General features: G+C 41.8%; 1 protein-coding gene across 1 annotated transcript; it reads left to right on the top strand.

Annotated features, from left to right (window-relative positions):
- Positions 1-273: 273 nt before the first annotated feature.
- LOC120499220 (syndecan binding protein) lies at positions 274-16202 on the top strand. The gene is made up of 9 exons (XM_039702778.1): positions 274-967; positions 5262-5343; positions 8212-8290; positions 10775-10884; positions 11202-11360; positions 12356-12531; positions 13737-13908; positions 14465-14556; positions 15480-16202. The coding sequence occupies exons 2-9, from the start codon at positions 5293-5295 to the stop codon at positions 15532-15534; spliced, it is 894 nt and encodes a 297-aa protein (XP_039558712.1). The 5' UTR covers positions 274-967; positions 5262-5292; the 3' UTR covers positions 15535-16202.
- The last annotated feature ends 1172 nt before the right edge of the window (positions 16203-17374 follow it).

Here is a 17374-nt window from a genome sequence, read left to right as displayed (position 1 = left end):
GGATTTCTCTGTTGCTGGTACACTTTACATCATGATTTCTTCGGGGAGTCTCTCCAGGATAAAAGCTCTGCTTCTGATGCCTGCCCATGGGAGAAGGCTCAGGCAGGTGCTGCACAGTGGGACAGGTGATGTGGTCACTCTGGCTCTGACATGTCACAGCTCACATCCACGGCAGACATGCAAAACAAGGCACACACAACGCTGTTAGTGGAAAGTGCTTTATTGCAGCAGAAAAAGAAAAAAAGTAGGAAAATGAGCAGGAAAATGTACTTTTTCTCCATGAAGACGACAGCTATGAACGAATAAAGGCACACGAATGAGTCTAAGGCCCTACAGAAACAAAGAAATCTCAGTGGGAGGTGCAGAGGGGACCTCATCTCTACAGTTCCCTGACTGGAGGTTATGCTGAGGTGGGGGCCGGTCTCTTCTGCCCGGCCTGCAGTGAGGGGACCAGAGCTAACGGCCTTAAACTGAAACGGGGAAGACTCAGATCAGATATTATAATTTTTTTTTTTCACTGTAAGAGTGGTCAGGCACTGGAATAGGTTGTCCAGGGAGGTGGTGAAGTCACCATCCCTGGAGGTGTTAAGAGGTGTCGGGATCTGGCGCTGGGCGATGCGGTTCAGTGGTTACCGCGGTAGTGCCAGGTAGACGGATGGACTGGATGATGTTGAAGATCTCTTCCAACCTTGATGATTCCAAGATTCTACGCGAAACAAGCGGCCAGAGGAGAGCAAGGACACAGCCACGCCTTTCGTACCCCTGCGCCCCACAGCCACCGACAGCCAAACCGGGCCGCGGCCCCTCGCCCGCCGCCGCCGGAGCATGCGCGGGGCCGGGCCAGTTCCGCCGCCGCCCCCGCCGCGCTCATAGCGGCGCTGCCGGGATCCAGGGGAGCCGCTCCCGCCGCCCCTCTCCGTACTGCGGGCCCCGACGGACGGTAGCCAAACGACCCCCTGGGCCGGAGGTAAGCGAGGGGCCGGCGGGCGCGGTCCCCTCCCCGCGGCCCTTTGTGCGCTCCTCGGGCGGGCGGGGGGCTGCGGGCCGGGCATGGCATGGCGGAGCGGGGAGGAGGCGGCCCCGCTGTGCCGCTTGCGAGGGCGGTGTGGGTGCCCGCTCCAGCCGCGGAGCCGTGTCCTGCTCCTGCGGGGCCGCCGCTCCCCGCAGCCAGCCGGGGGGAGGGCTCCAGCCGGGCTCGGGGCTCCTCCGCCCGCGGACGGGGAAAGCAGCGCCTGGCTAAGGCCCCGTGTGGCTGTCTGTGCCCGGCCCTCGGGTTGGGGAGAGCCTGGCCCCTCCTTGGGGCTCCGCGGTCTCTTGCACGGGGGAGGCTCGGGCACTTGTATTGAATTCTCTTGTGACGGGCTGAGAGGTGCGGCAGCAGTGGAGTGATCCGGCGGGCCTTTCCGGGGGGGGAGCCCTGCTCAGGTCTGAAATGGAGGCAGCAGGTTTCGGAGCTGAGCGCATAATGAGGGCAGTTGCTCCCAGGCTAATTAGATATGTATCAGAAGGGAAATACTGAGTTATTAGTGGAGAACGCACCTTACGAAACCGTTCCTCGGTTCGTGGTGTCTCAGCCTGACCTTCGGGAAGTGTTGTCCTCGCTCTGCTTTAAAGATGAATTTCGGGGCTCATAAGCTTCTAATTTCTGGAAGTGGGAACCAGTGTTCCACTATAGGTGCTAGCATTGTGGCCTGCTGTACTTTTTCCACGGGCTACAGGAGGAAGACATATGGGGGGAGGGCGTTTTTTGTTTTGGATTTTTTTTTTTTCCCCTTCCCTCAGTTTTGGTTGTTGGTGCTTTCAAAGACAGCAGTCACTATAGGCTGGCCAGATTGGGGTTTAGCAGGACCATCCTGTGTTTTGTTCATGCTTCCCGACCTGAGGAATGCGTCGGGCAGCCCGTCTCCTCCCAGGCACGGCACCGAAAGCAGCTCGGGATCACTCCCACCTTGGAGACTTCCTGCTGGCAGGCTCAGGGTGTCACGAGTGACGCCTTTCATACTTCTCCGATCCGTGGCCCGGTACTTCCCTCTGGCAAACAGGATCTCCTTAGTGGGACGTGCTGGCAGGGGCAGTCAGACTTTCCAGCCAAGCGTACTGAAGAGGGGGGCGAGGTCTTTACTGCCAGGTTTTGTGGGTCGCCAGCTGAGTTACAGCTCCTGCCCCATGCCTTTCCTTTTGTTTTCATTTCTATGTCCTGAAACACTTGGTCTCCTCACAGTATGGAAATCATTGGGGAAAGTGATTCTGATGTTGGTGTAGATTTTTAAGAGAGAAGAGGAGGTTTGTAGTGACTCACGTTTTGTGGTATCCACTCCCTAGTGCCTAAAGCCGTTAGAGCACCAGCTGAAATTCATGGTTATACTGTGAATAACATTGGACAGAAGTTGTGGACTAGTTCTTCCTGCAATTACTGGTGGTCCTGGATGGTGTCAATTGTTACTTAGAAATCCTTTTTTAAACTAAATATTATATTCCTGTGGCTCTCACATTATATAACATGGGGCATTTTGAGCTCACTGAATGCAGTTACAATGGTGACTGTTCTTCTGGCTATTTAGTTGGAAAACCAAAACCAGGAACTGGTGAATTCATGACGAGCGAGCCAGCCCAGCAGATCCTTGGTGACAAACACTTGGGTTTATTAACCTTTGGCTGGGGAGGGAAGGCTGAGGGGATTGTCAAAGAGCAGGATAAACTTCTGGAGTGTTGTCTTATGTAATCTGAACCCTATTATTTGTTTAGCTTTGCTAATTTACAGAAAGTACTGTGCTCCTTTTTATAAACTAGCGGACGGTTGAGGTTGCCTGTCTGTGACAAATGTGACCAAGTAACTGTGTGGATGAGAAATAAAGCTGGCCATGGTGTTCTTTGGAAGTTGGTCACTGGGACAGGGGACCTGGCACTGCCTGTGCTGCTCTCTGCAGCTCTGTGGATGCCAGGATCATCTCCTGCAAAGTGCTGCTGTTGTGCCCTCATCACCCTGCCATGGGGTGACTCCTTTGGGAACACACTGTCCTTGCCTGCCCTCTCCTGCTGCCTGCTGCCAGGGGTGTGCTGACTCTGGATATGTGCCAGGGCTGGGACCAGCACCTGAATCTACCAGGGCTGCTGTAGCACAGAAGGAGATGCTGAGTCTGATGCTGTGTGTGCCTTAACTGGAAGGAGCAGCAGAATGGAGCATCCAGGAACCACTTACCTGAACAAGGGCTTTGGCTTACGTTTGCTGTTACCCATTGATCAAAAGCATTTCATGGTTTCAGGTTGATGCTGGATTAAAACAGAACTTCAAACTGGCCTTGAGTGCATGTGTTTAATTTATAGTTTCCAAGCGTTAACTATGTTTGGTAGAGTTGCAACAATTAATCAAAAAAGTCAGTGGCAATTAATTATTCGAATATAACAGACCACGTGTTTACAGTTTAGATGTCTGTCACATTTAGAGCATGCTTTTAAAAAGTTTTAATTGCAGTTTGACATGATACTGGGGCTGTTGGGCACTGCTGAACAAACATAAAAGCTGTTGATGAATTTAGTGTAATATGAAGAGATGTCTATTGTGTTACTGCAGTATCACATTAGGCATCTGTGTGTGTGATGCTCATTTAGTGTGTCTGCACTTAAAGGAGCAATAGCTCAAGGATTTATGCAATGGTCACTTCTAGTCTGAAATTTTTACTAAATTGCTGCTTTAATAAGAACCTCTTCTATTTGAATAAGAAAATGAATCCCCAAACAAAAGACTTTTAATAAAACTTCTGTATTAACTGTGTTGTCAGTACCTTCTGTGACTTGCAAAACTGTATCACATTTTGTTGTCTTCTGTGTCTTCTGGTTATGTCCCTGTCCATCCCCTTCTCACTAAAATGTTCCCATATACTGATGTGGAATGTTTTATTGTGAGTTTCAAAAGTTCAGCTGATCTCAGTGAGAGTGTGAGTTAAGGAGCTCTGGAAAAATGGGATTTCCTGAAGCCTCAGGTGACTGGTTCTAGGAGAGCTGGATGTCAGCATGGTGCCTTAGAATATCATGTGGCGTGGTGTGGTGGGTTTTTTTTTTGGGGGGGGGTTTTGCTTAGGTGGTTTTTTTTTTTTTTTTTTTTAAATTACTTCCTGATAAGTTGTCACAGGGGCTCTCTGATTATCACATGACAGCCAGCCTGGAATGTCTGTGTTTTGAAACTCACCACTGACTCAGTCTTCCTAGTTTATACAGGTCTCTTGCTGCAATTAATGTGTTGCAAATGGAGGTGGGAAGCCAAGGTCTCTCTAGTGGCTTCTTGCCAGATCTCATGATTTAGCTCCGGCCGAAAACTGAGCACCACAAAATTGCTTTCTGAGTCCCTCTGCCCCAGCAGGATGGGGGGAGAGATTCAGAAGAGTAAAGTCATGGGTTGGTGTAATTACAAGTTTAATGTGACAGAAAAGGAAGAAAAAAATTAAAATAGTTGGAATACATAAAATGTGTGATGTGCATTACTACTGCTCACCAGTTGCTGACCAATGCAATGTCTTTGGGCAGGTTTTCCCCCAGTTTGTATACTGAGCATGATGCCATATGGTATCCCTTTGGCCAGTTTGGGTCAGCTGTCCTGGCTGTGTCCCCTCCCAGCTCTTTGTGCCTCTCCAGCCTTCTCACTGTAGGGCATGAGAAACTGAAAAGCCCTTGACTTAGTATAAACACTTATTAGCAACAACTAAAACAATTAATGTGTTATTAATATTCTCATCCTAAATCCAAAACACAGCACTAGGAGGAACATTAGCTCTATCCCAGCCAAAAGCAGGTCAGTGGAATATTAGAAGTCTTGAAAGTGTTTCAGTATTTTAAACAACAGAGTGGAAGCTTCCACAGCTGAATGTAAAATACTGTTCCTGTTGGGATGAGAGTCATTAGGTTTTTCCTCTTAACCCTCATCGTATTTGCATCTTGGCCTCCTAAAGTCTGTCTTTGCTTCCTGTGAAGTGTTTTGCTCTGTGTAGGTTTTCTCTTCATTGAGACCTAAACTTTGACAGTGCTAGGTATATTAAATAAAGCCTATTAGCCAAAGGCTGCTATTGATAACAGATTAAATGGGTAGTCTTAATGGAATTCATCTGTAGTGCCAGATATCTTTACTGCTGACTGGCAGGTCACAGAACACTTGTTTAGCACTTAGTCTGGTTAATTTATTTAAAAGAAAAAAAAATTAAGGTGTTAAACTCAGTAAATATCTGGAAGCTAATTCTGTTGTTTGCTTTCCCATTTGATTTTTTTTCTAGTCTGCCCTTTGCCCAGTAGAACTTCATCAAAATGTCTCTCTATCCTTCCCTAGAAGATCTGAAGGTGGACAAAGTTATTCAGGTATGGTGGACTTTAAAAAAGATGAGTTTTGATGATAATAATGTATGTAATCCAGGAAAGGGGAGATTTATTGTAGTTGAGAACTTGTTTTACCATCTCACTCTGAAAGGGAAAAGACAACCTGTTTACTTTGTAGCTTGATCTAATGTGGTTAATCCTTATTTTACCACCTGAATGTATTTATTTTGCTTTATCTATTAATTTGTGTTCATTTGTCTTTAATATATTTGGGGTTTTTGAAGTATAGATACATGGTATTAAGTAGACAAATATAGTCAGTCTCTTCATGTACTTCAGCTCTAACTTGATAACTAAACTAATAAATCTGCTGCATCTCATTCCCAGTGTCCAAATCTATGGCAGAAACTTTTTTTTTTTTTTTTTTTTTTTTTTTTTTTTTGTGCTCAAATGACCAGAAAAACTATCTGGAGTCAGACTTGTCCTTTAGCTATTTCATGGTAGTGACCAGTTCTCACAATACATTCAAGATTATCACCTTTGTGCAAAACCCTTTATATGTTAGAATATTGGTAGTTTTATTACATGATGAGGACTAAAAAATATCTGTGAAACAAAATAATGAAAAACATTTGAAGGGATTAACAAGTCTGCGAGAAGTTTGATGTGATGTATTTCACAAGGAGTTTTCTTACTTTCTTCAACATTTTAACTTTTCCTGAACTTAACCTGCATTCCTTCCTGATTTAAACAACAGCAAGAAGTTACAGTGTGTTTTAAGGTGGCTGGTACTTCTGTCCTTGCTGTTTTCATTGGGAAACAATCAAGCAAACTACAAGAACAGCTTCTTAACTCTCCTGTGCTATCCCAAAATGCAGTGCCCTCGCTCATCTGTGTTTGTATGTATGGAGTGGGGCTTTTGAAGTTGTGGGTGTTATGTTGGGATTGCTTCTTGTTGTGTCTGCCCACTCAATTCTTCTTATGTAACCACAGTCCTTTATCTGCAGTCTGGTAATGCTGAACTCAAAACTGAGTAGCCTGGAGCCAAGAACATGCTCCTTTGGCCTTTTATTGACCAGCTGCTAGAGTTTATATATTACAGTTGCAAATTGTCATAAATATAATCAGTAAGCCATTCCATTTTCACTGATACTTTTCATAGAATCACTAAATAGTTTGGGTAAAAGTCCTCTGCAACAAGCAGGGACATATTCAATTCCATCACTTTGCTCAGAGCCTTCAATGTCCCAGCCTGACCTTAAATGTCTTCAAGGATGGGGCATCTAACACCTCTCTGGACAACAGGTTTTAGTGCTTCACCACCCTCATTTTGAAAAACTTCTTTCTCATATCTGGTCTAAATCTAACCCTCTGTTAGTTTAAAACCTTTATCCCTTGTCCTATTGCAACAGATCCTGCTAAAAGGTCTGTCATCCTCTTTCCTACAAGCCCCCTTTAGTATTGGAAGGCTGTTGTAGGGTCTCCCCAGAGCCTTCTCTTCTCCAGGCTAAACAGCCCCAGCTCTGGCAGCCTTTTCTTGTAGCAGAGGTGTTCCATCTTCTGGTTGCTTCTGTGATCATTTCTTTGGGACCTGCTCCAACAGGTTCATGTATTTCCCATGCTGGGGATCTCGGAGCTGGACAGCATTCCAGGTGGGGTCTCACAAGGGCTGAGTAGAGAGGCAGAATCACCTCCCTTGACCTGCTGGCATCAAAGGCTAGATTATTTCTTTCTCTTAAAGAATGCATTATGAAAATGTTGTCTCTTAAATAAGTCTGAGTGCATTCTTAGGAGAAGAGGGGGCCGAGTGTTGAAAGATGTCTGTATCTGCAATGAGTGACTAAGATTCAAATGACTGCTGGCTAAAACAAACAGGCTTGTTACATTAAATATTATTCTAACCTGCTCTTTTTGTCCATCATTTGAGTTGGAGCCTGTGCTTCTAAATACACGTGATATTGCTAAATAATGACTCATTCTTGCTGTGAAACCTTTTTTTAAAGACAACTTCCTGAGTTGTGAACAGGACCGAGAAGTTTTCTATTTTTAAGCGTTTCCTTAACATCATGAAGTAATTTGACTGTCATGTTAGAAAATTTGTGTCCTGTTCAGGATAACGTTTCAGTATACATTGAGTACTTCCTCCCCCCGCCCCCCCACCTTTGACATTCAACCTCAGGAAAGTTACTGGAATAGCTATTTCCATCATGCTTAAGAGGCCTCTCTAAGGCTGTATTTTTCACTGGTCATGAACACACAAGGCCGAAAAATAGAGCTGAGGTATTGAGAAGGAAGGAAACTGACTCACAAATATAAGAGAACTTAATGAAGTAAGCCAGTCAGCAATACAGAAATAAAGCTTAATGTGTTCACTGTAGTGGCTGTAGAAAAATCATCTTGGAAGGTCTGATTCTTTCAGAAAATATACTAGTAGCACTGGATTGCGTGGAACTTGACACCTGAAAAGAACTATGGATCTCACAAATAGTGTCTGTAAATGGTGTGAAGAAGTAAAACTGCTAGCTAGCTGAAAAGAGTAATTGCGAAACACTCTTAAGGTCACACCTTAAAACTTACTTTGTAAGCTTTTTTGGACAAATGCTTCTTTTAAGGCTTTTTAACTTGCTTGATGATGTAAATAGAACAGGTTAACAGGAAAACCTTTCTGCATTATCACTGTAGCTTTTTCTCTGAGTAAGATATGAGTTGATCTGCCCAAGTAGTTTTGATACTATTACAGCATGTTGTATTGAAGCTATTTATTTAATATAAAAAGTTTGACTTAATTACTTCAAGATGAATAGTAATTAGCACGTACAAGAAAAAAGAAAATACTGAGTTTTCTGCCTGCATAATTAAGATTTATTTTTTCTTATACAAGATAACATATATGAATTTCTTTGCTTTTAGGCTCAGACTGCCTTTTCTTCAAATCCAGCTAATCCAGCAATCTTGTCTGAAGCTTCTGCTCCAATTCCTTGTGATGGAGGTAAGCTCATGTACTGCATAGTATCCTATGGGAAATATTGTGGAAAGCTGTTATGAAATCCTGAAGTTAACAGTACAGTCAAAAATAGCTATAAATATGTTACCCTATTTACAAAGGGAAATAAATGTTAACCTGTTTACATTTCCATTTTGGAAATGCTAACACCCACCTCTGTAAGGTGCTATAGGAGTCAAAAAACCAGTGTTTGCTTATAAAAGGAAGTTGTGGCAAGCAGTTACCCTTCTCTTTTTGCAACCTTTTCCAAGTGAGCCTAGCATAATAAGATTTGATGTTGGTACCTTTGTTGGTGCCTTATTTATCACATATGTATTTGTAAGCTTTAGAGGAGAGCATGAGTCAGAGTCTTTACACTGAGTTTGCTTTGGGACAAAGACAAATCTCTGTCAACAAGTGCCCAGGAAGCTGGCACTTAATCTTGTTGTGCATCCAACATAAAGTTTGCAGCAGATTTTGGAATCAGATGTGTGGTGGGGAATCCATCAGATCTAAAGCTGAATGATTTGTACTTGTACTTTCTCCTTCTTTTCTGCCATGCACATGTACATTCACAAAGGTGCACAGGTATGTTTGAGGTTAGAGCTCTGCTTTAGTAAATTACTCCTGGTCTAAAAGGCCTAAAGCCTTGTAACCAGCAAGACGAGCAGCAGTGCTGGAACAGTGGTCAGGAATGCTGGTTGATCAGATATTAAAGGTTGGTGGATGGAACTTTGTCTCCAGTTGTCCTCTGGCTGCTTCTGTGTCTAAGATGACTTTAAGGCCGATGTTTGCATAGCTCACCGGAGTTGCCTCTGGTAGATCCTATCTGGATTAGGTACCTGGCCTAACCTCACCCGACCAGATTTGAATTTGCTTCAGGAGTCTTTTCAGCAGCATTTTTACTGTTGTCCATACCTTGAATTCTCCTGCATGTATTTGGCAAACAGGAATCAAAACATAATTTTGACATCAGTTTGTGTGTGAAGTGCTCTGGAATTCTGTATCTGTAGAGTGATTAATCATTCAATATATCTCAAATGAAAGAAGGCCTTACATCACCTATAGGATGTGCCAGACACACTGGAAATGCTTCTGTTCTGACAGAAACAGACTATACAACAAGAGGTTTGTGTTCTGCTATGTGTACCATTATTTGGAGCACTCTCTGTTTTTAATGAGAATTTAATTCAGCCAGCAAAAATGCATCTGGTGTAGTAAAGAACAACACAGAAGAATTGGATAGCTGCAGAAATCTTGTGCTGTGTTGTGTATGATCCTAGGAGCTTGCTTGAAAAACCAAGAAAAAATAGAACATTTATTCATCAAAAGCTTTTTAATCAATATCAATGAAGATAAAAGCTTCTGGATTAGTCGAGAAATATGATCAGACTGCTCTCATGCAAAGCAGCATATTAAAGAGCAAAAAAAATCTCTTGTTTATACTGGCATTCACCTTGCATTGACCTTTGCTCCTTCCCAGAAAAGTTACTTTCTGTTGCTGGTCAGACATGGATTCTTAAAATAGCTGGTTTTATACATTTATACCCATAAATGAACAGTAGAAGCCTAAGCCTTGTATACTGGGGAGTCTGGTTGCTTCAGAAGCTCTTCTTTCCACTGCCTCTCTCTACAAACAGCCTTTTCTGTCCCCACTCATTTAGTGAGAATGTCAGGAGGACTCTTAAGAGTTCTCATAACTGGCACTTGTTAGATGGCAGCAGTTAATGATCTGTGGAATGTCAAGAGCAATATCAAGTTTCTTTCCAAAGTTGTTCAGCTCAAGGTCTGCCAAGTCTGTCAGTTCAACTTCCTTTCCTCCCACTCCTTGTGCCTCCCTCTGCTTGGGTATAGAGGGATGTTTTAAAGTCTGTGTGTGTTTTGTCTTGTTGAGAGGCATGTATAAAGCCCCTTCAGTTTGAAGCTGTGACAAAATGACAGCTACTTTCTCATGAAGACTCAAAGCAGACTGTAGTGTGAACCTTAGAACCAGGAGACTTCTGCAGAAACCTTCCCATGCCTCGGATCTGGAATATCCTTGGCATGAATGCCTCTTGCTGTTTTGAGTTTGGTGGAAGGCCTCTGTTCTTCAGCACACCTGGTTTGGGGCTGGGGAAGAGAGCAGTTCTCCACTAATTGCCCAGAAGTTCCAGAGTTTAAGGGTGTGTCCTTATGCAATGCAGTACAATGTTGGTTTTGGAACATGTCACCATGTGTCTATTGTTGTTTGTATTGTAAAGGGTGAATGGAGTAACTGAAACTGAAAGTTCTCCTGTAAGTTCTTTATCTCAGAAGTGCTGCTTGTCTGGTTACTCTTCTGAACCAGGCCAGAATAACAGTTCTGATTCAAGTGAATCTTCTGCCATAATTTTCCAATTAAATAATTACAAAAACACAAGATTTATTGAAGTAATTGTGCATGTGAAACCAAACTGCTCCTTCTTTTAAACCAACTGTTGTATTGATTTTTGTTTTGTTTTCCTCCTGTAGGCTTGTACCCCAGATTGTATCCAGAACTTTCTCAGTATATGGGCCTGAGCCTCAATGAGGAAGAGGTGCAGAGAAACTTAGCAGTGGCAGCATCTGCTCAGCCACAGGGTGTAGGTACCAGTCATGCATATTCTAGAAAATGAGTGTAAAGACTAAATGTGTATCTAGCCTTCTAGAGTGCAGATTATTATTTGCCTGAAGTACTGTACTTGACTGGGAGGTGAATTATTTAAGTTGCAATGCCTGTTTTGGTCTGTTCTGAAACTGAGCAGTCCATTTGCAATGTTGGGAGGGGGTGGGGGAGACTTGGTGTTGTGGCTTATTTTGTGTGTTGGCTTTTTTTTTTTAAATATCACTTCATATAAACTGTCATATAGCTGTTCTTAAAACTTGAAACTAAGCTGTCTGGCTGTTTTGTTTTAATCAGCAACTGGTAACACGACCTTCTACTAATTACATGGTAGCTCCAGTGACTGGAAATGATATTGGAATTCGCAGAGCAGAAATTAAGCAAGGCATCCGTGAAGCAATTCTGTGTAAAGATCAAGATGGCAGAATTGGACTTCGCCTTAAGTCTGTTGATAATGTAAGTGTAGAAGTTGCTTTTTCCTCTAGAGATTTTACTGCTGGACTATGTTAGTAGGGAAGTTAGGATGTGGTCACAAAATAGAATTCTGTATAACAGTTTCTTATCTGTTACCAAAATTTTAAAGTCCTTCATTAGACTTGTAACTAGATTTACAGCTCTCTGAGCTAGGAGCTGAATTTATAGCTGCAGTTTAATGCCATGTGTTTTAGAAGACCTGAAAAATACATACAATATTTTTTGTTTCACTTTAGAGTGTGAGCTTGTCCTTGCATAGTTGCTGTGATACTTTTTATCAGTTCAGGACTGCTTGTCTTTACCTTTGTGGGAATACTGGGCAGTACTTAATGTTCAGCAGTATAAAATAACTGCCCACAGTTTAGAGAGTTTAGAGCTATCTCCTTTTTTTGTAAAAGGTGCTTAAGCCATTTAATATGAATGTTTTAAAAAATTGTACTGAAGGTAGCATATAGGGTTAAAATACTTTTCTGTAGTTCTTCTAATGCAGAAAATGGGATTTTCTTAGAGTAGCATGGTGTGGCAGTGTTTTTTTTTTTTTTTAACACCCCTCTCTCCCAAAGGTATTATTTATAATTTGCTTTGATATGCTTTACTTTGTTTCAGGGGTAGTTTCACTAGAAATAATTTTGTAACACCTGTTAAAACAGACAAGTACTTGCCCCTTTGCTTAAGACTTCAATGTTATGCTCACATTTTATTTTTAATATTTAGAGATCTAGACAGATTTGCTTGTTTTTTAAACTTTGTTGTAGCATTAATTATCCGTCAGACTTTTAAATACATCTAGAAACAGACTGAAATTTCAAAAGTGCTCCTTAAGAAGAGATAATTAGCAAGTCCTTCTGTCTTGTCTGTTTGGCTGATATTGTGTAGAATGGGAACCTTTAGGGGCTGTGTGTTCTGTGACTGGTCTTCATTTTTAAGCAAGAACTTCCCCTTCTCCTCCCCTCCCTTTTTTTTCCCCTCTTTTGTAGGGTATATTTGTCCAGTTAGTTCAGGCAAACTCTCCAGCATCCCTTGCTGGTCTGCGGTTTGGGGACCAAGTTCTGCAGATCAATGGTGAAAACTGTGCAGGATGGAGTTCTGATAAAGCACATAAAGTTCTCAAACAGGCTTCTGCAGAAAGGATTTCAATGATCATTCGGGACAGGTAAAGACAGCTGCAGACATGGATTTGCCGTTATCCATCACTGAGTAATTCTGAGGGGTTTGGGTCTCCCCTTGCTTGAGCAGGTTTAACAAAATCTGCTTCTCCATGTGCTTCAGTAGTAAAGATCTTCAGAAATGTTCCCTTTTGTGGGGAGGAATCAAAATGGTTCCTATCTTGTAAACTTCCTGGGCATAATGAGGCGTAACATTTTTCCAAGATAAACTAGTGAGTGAGAGATGCCACAAGTTAAATTTAAACTCAGAAGAGTTCTGTGCTTTTTTTCAGATACAATTTTTTTCATTTAGTATAATTGAAAGTCAACAATAAAAGTAACAAAATGTTTGCTGTATTAATTAATACATTTGCATTTTATGTAGCATGATAGCTTTTCTTGTGAACTCTGTTGATTACACAGGAATTAATGCCAATTTTACTAAAAGCATGCTTGATGACCCAATATGTTTTTTAAATAATGATCTTGTAGCTAACTGTATGTAGTAACAACAGGTCCGATTCAACATAAGGCTTGTAGGCTGCAAGAAGACAGATGATACTTCATGTGACTAAGTTTATGCCTCAAAGCTTTTTCCATGTTCTTTCCTGCTTAAGAACCAAGCCTGACTCGGTGGAGGGCAGCTGCTTTGATTGGGGCAGTTACTTCAAACACTGAATTCAAATACTCTGGCAGTAGATTCCCTGCTCTGTCTACCACTTGCGTGCCCAACATGGCAGCCCCTTCCTGTATCTACTGCCTTTTTAAGACACAATTTAAAGGTTTATTGTCCCCAAAGCAGTTGAAATGTTGTTGGGGAAGCCTTGTGCTCTCAGAATCCTGTCATCTACCTACAGTTGTTAAAACTGCATTATCGACCTTGTAATGTTTGTAGAGAACTTAATTTTTAATGGATGTTTGTTCAGTTGGAGGGGTGGGTGGGTGGATGGTGTATAGAATTTTTGTATTATTATTAATCCAGATGGTGCAATATCTGTAGAACAGGGAAAACATGTAAGGTTTATATAAAAATATATTTCAATACAACAATATTAACAAAATGAAGTTAAACCAAACAACTTTTCATTGTAGAAAATATGAGTGCCTTAGAGTGCAATTACTTTTTATAAGCTAAAGATGCTAAAATAGAATGTGGTTTTTTTGTGGTTTGGTAGACTGAAGACATTCCTTTTTATTTTAAATGTCTTTTTAGACCTTTTGAACGAATTATTACCATGCATAAGGACAGCACAGGGCATGTTGGTTTCATATTCAAGAATGGAAAAATAACCTCAATAGTGAAAGATAGCTCTGCTGCAAGAAATGGACTTCTGACAGAGCACAACATCTGTGAAATTAATGGCCAGAATGTAATTGGGCTGAAGGTAAAATACTTACTCTGTAAGGGGTGTGATAGCTGTGAGCTTTTTATTTTTGTATGGTGTGTTTTGGAGAGAATAAAAATGTTGTAATATATTGTTTAGTGTTCATAAAATAAAAACTTCAGTCATGATGTAACTTGACTGGAGAGACATGGATGTTTTGGGTCTCTGTGCAGTTTTGTGTTGGCTCTCAGGGCAGCTCATTTTCATTTTTTCTGCCTCTACCTGGCAAGGGCAGGCCCTCTGTTTTTATCTGTAGTCCAGCCTTGCTGGCAAAACTAAGGGTAAGCTTCCTCCTTCCAACCTACATCAAATTTTAGCGGGAATTGTGTATGATATGTGTGTCCCTTCTCTAGTCAATTCATGCAAGATACTCATAACCAAACATCTGTGAAGTGGCATTGCAGTTTCAGTGATTTGTCCTGAAGGTTGAGTGCTCCAAACAAGGAGCTGGGGGGTCTCAAAGCCACGTGAACTGTGTCTAGAAAAAGCTCTTGAACTGCTGCTTTGTTACTCAGCTTGAGTTGTGTTGCTCATGTGACTTTGTGTTCACTGACAGGACTCGCAGGTTGCAGACATCTTGGCAACAGCTGGAAATGTAGTGACCATCACTGTCATGCCTTCCAGTATTTATGATTATATAATAAAGAGGTAGGTAATACAAAGCAGCCATAGTGTTATTTATAATCCAGTGGACAGTGACTAGAAAGTGTACTCCTTGTAAGACCTACTTACAAACTTCACTTGAAGACTGGAGGAGGAGTGGGGATGCCTGAAAATTTGTTCAATCTGTTTGTTTAATCTGTCAAATTGATGTGTGTTTGCACTGTTTCTAACCCATTCTTTGTTTGTGATGATCCTTTGCCTTTCCTTCTCTGGAAAAAACCTTTTCTAAACTTCTTTTGACTAAGCCTGGATGAAAGAATGGGTTAGAAACAGTGGGTTTTTTTTCCTTCTCTGGAAAAAACCTTTTCTAAACTTCTTTTGACTAAGCCTGAATTTCTAAGAACTGGATACTACAAGTATTTGTTACCTTTTAACTAAAATGTTGTTTGTAGTGCAAGTAATTCCTGTGGCATAAAAGTGATTCTAAGCAGGATAGTTTTGGGTTTCTTCCTAATCCTTTGGAAACAATGGCTTTCTACAATTAAATCTGTACTGCAAAAATATTTTTGAAGTTGATAGACATTAATAATGCTTCAGGTGTAATTGAAGCTTTTTTCCTGGGTTTTTTTTGGTTAAAGGAAAAAGATACCCCCTTTGCTTTGTATCCTCTTTCTACAAAGCAGTTTTCAGTCTAACAGCCACCCTTCCCTCTGCTCTCCTTCCCTTGTGCTTGTACTCTGCTTCTATATATGTCCATGCCCTGAAAGATACCAACAACACATAGAAGTGTTGAGTATTGTAGGCTTCAGTCTTGGGATGTAGTTTGGTGCACCTGTCTGTAGTAACTTGTCAAAAATAATGGAGTGAAAGTCCAGCTTCAGGTTTGTATTGAACGACTGGCAAAGACAAAATTTGAGTGGTCTTCTGTAGTTGTCTTACAAACCTAAATGCCTTTTCCTTTTCCTTAGGATGGCAACTAGCATCATGAAGAGCCTGATGGATCACTCTGTTCCTGAAGTCTAAACTTGCACCATGGATATGTGTGTACATATATATAATGATGATTCCACTAAATTTGGGTTATTATACTCAGTGATCTCTTTCTTCTGCACATGAGCCTTTCTGGAGGCTGAGAGAAGATATGCTGCATCAAGCATTTGCATCTATAATGGCTGGGAATGTCTCCGTTCAACATATCTCGTGTATTCACACACTGTAAAACTTGCAGCCTTACATGCTTGACAATGTGAAATTCCAATTGTGTTATGACTTCTTTTTGTAGGTCTTTTATTTAGCTTACTACTACTATAAGCCATTGCAACTAAAGGAACCAGGTATCACTTGCAAAGCTACATGTTGTTACCCAGGACAATGCTGTGCTTTGTATGTCTAAGACAAATGAGTATTTTTACTGCTTTTTGTTTGCAAGAGTAGATTTGAAATAGCATATTAGAAGTAAGGCTAGTACTAGTTAATTTTTTGTTCTAGTAAATACTGTTTACACAAAAATGCCACCTAGCTGAATATAGCTCAAGGCATCAGTCAGTAAGCAAGCGTTAATTCAAGTAGTGTACAGATACTCAAATCTTTTTATTACTTGTTATATGACTTGTAACTAATATGCTTCTCTCTCGCCTTAACCATGTTCTTTTAAGGATTTAGACATAACCAAATAAATGACCAAAACTTTACGTTCTGTGTGCTGACCTACTTAAGGTGAGGTAAAACAGGCTTGTTTTAGCGATGTCAGTTTCAGCCAACAACTAAGATAGTTCACACTGCATTTCATATTTTAAAAAGCTTACTCCTTTTAACACTGAAATGTTTTAGAAGGGGTGGCTCTGGGCTACTTCAAGATGTGTTGAATGGAAAAAATTCTTCACTGTGAGGGTGGTGAGGCACTGGAAGAGGTTGCCCAGAGAAGCTGTGCATGCCCCATCCCTCAAAGTGTTTAAGGCCAGGCTGGATGGGACCCCAGCAACCTGGTCAAGTGGAAGGTGTCCCTGCCCATGGCTGGGAGCTGGGAAACAAGTTGATCCTTAAATCTGTTCCAGCCCAAGCCCTCTTATGATTCTCACTCTCTTTCCACCTTAAGCTTAACATATGGAATAGCAACCAGCTGTTCTACAAGATGTACTAATTGTAGAGTTGCAATTTCACTGTAAAATGGCCTACAGCTTGCTGGGTGTGCTGGATCTAGCTGGGTTAATGAAGATAATGAAGTAGGAGTTGAAGTTAATTTCCTTGTAGGAGCAGGTATGGGTCTGTGTTAAGAAGGCTGTGACCAAAGCAGGGCTGATAACACAGCAGGGTGTTTGCCGAGTTGTATGTGCACGGTGTCAAGGCTTCTCCTGCTTCTCACTCTGTCCCTTCTCCCTAGGGAGCAGGAGGTTGAGAGGGAGCACAGCTGGGGCCACTGATACAAACTGGCCGAAGGAGAATTCAACACCATTTGACATTATGCTAAGCAATAATTAGGGGGAATCTTCCCAAGGCAGTTGTTGTTCTGGGCATCAGTCTGCTGGAGGAATAGGGGTATGATTATCTTTAAATCAGTTCTTTTTTCTTCCCCATTTTCTATTTTCCCTTCGCTTAGTTCTCCCATTCATTGCAATCCATACATTTTTGTAGCTTTTTACACTTTTGAGTCTCTTGCCCCCTTGCTGTGGGCCAAGGTGAGTGAGAAATTGATCATTGGGACCAGCCCACCACAAGAGGGCAGGGGCATGTTCAACTAAGACTTGAAGTTTAGTGATTGCCTTTTTTACTATTTTTTCCCCCTCTGTTCCAGGTTTCAGCTATGAAATCTAGGATTACTGAACTTCAATTTTCCTCATAGTTGGCAGCACTGTGAAGTCAAAGC

Source organism: Passer montanus, unplaced genomic scaffold, assembly GCF_014805655.1.
Source record: "Passer montanus isolate IOZ18808 unplaced genomic scaffold, ASM1480565v1 scaffold16, whole genome shotgun sequence".
Lineage (NCBI taxonomy): Eukaryota > Metazoa > Chordata > Aves > Passeriformes > Passeridae > Passer > Passer montanus.
Note: the sequence above shows the minus strand (reverse complement) of the source record. Positions and strands in the feature narration are given on the sequence as shown.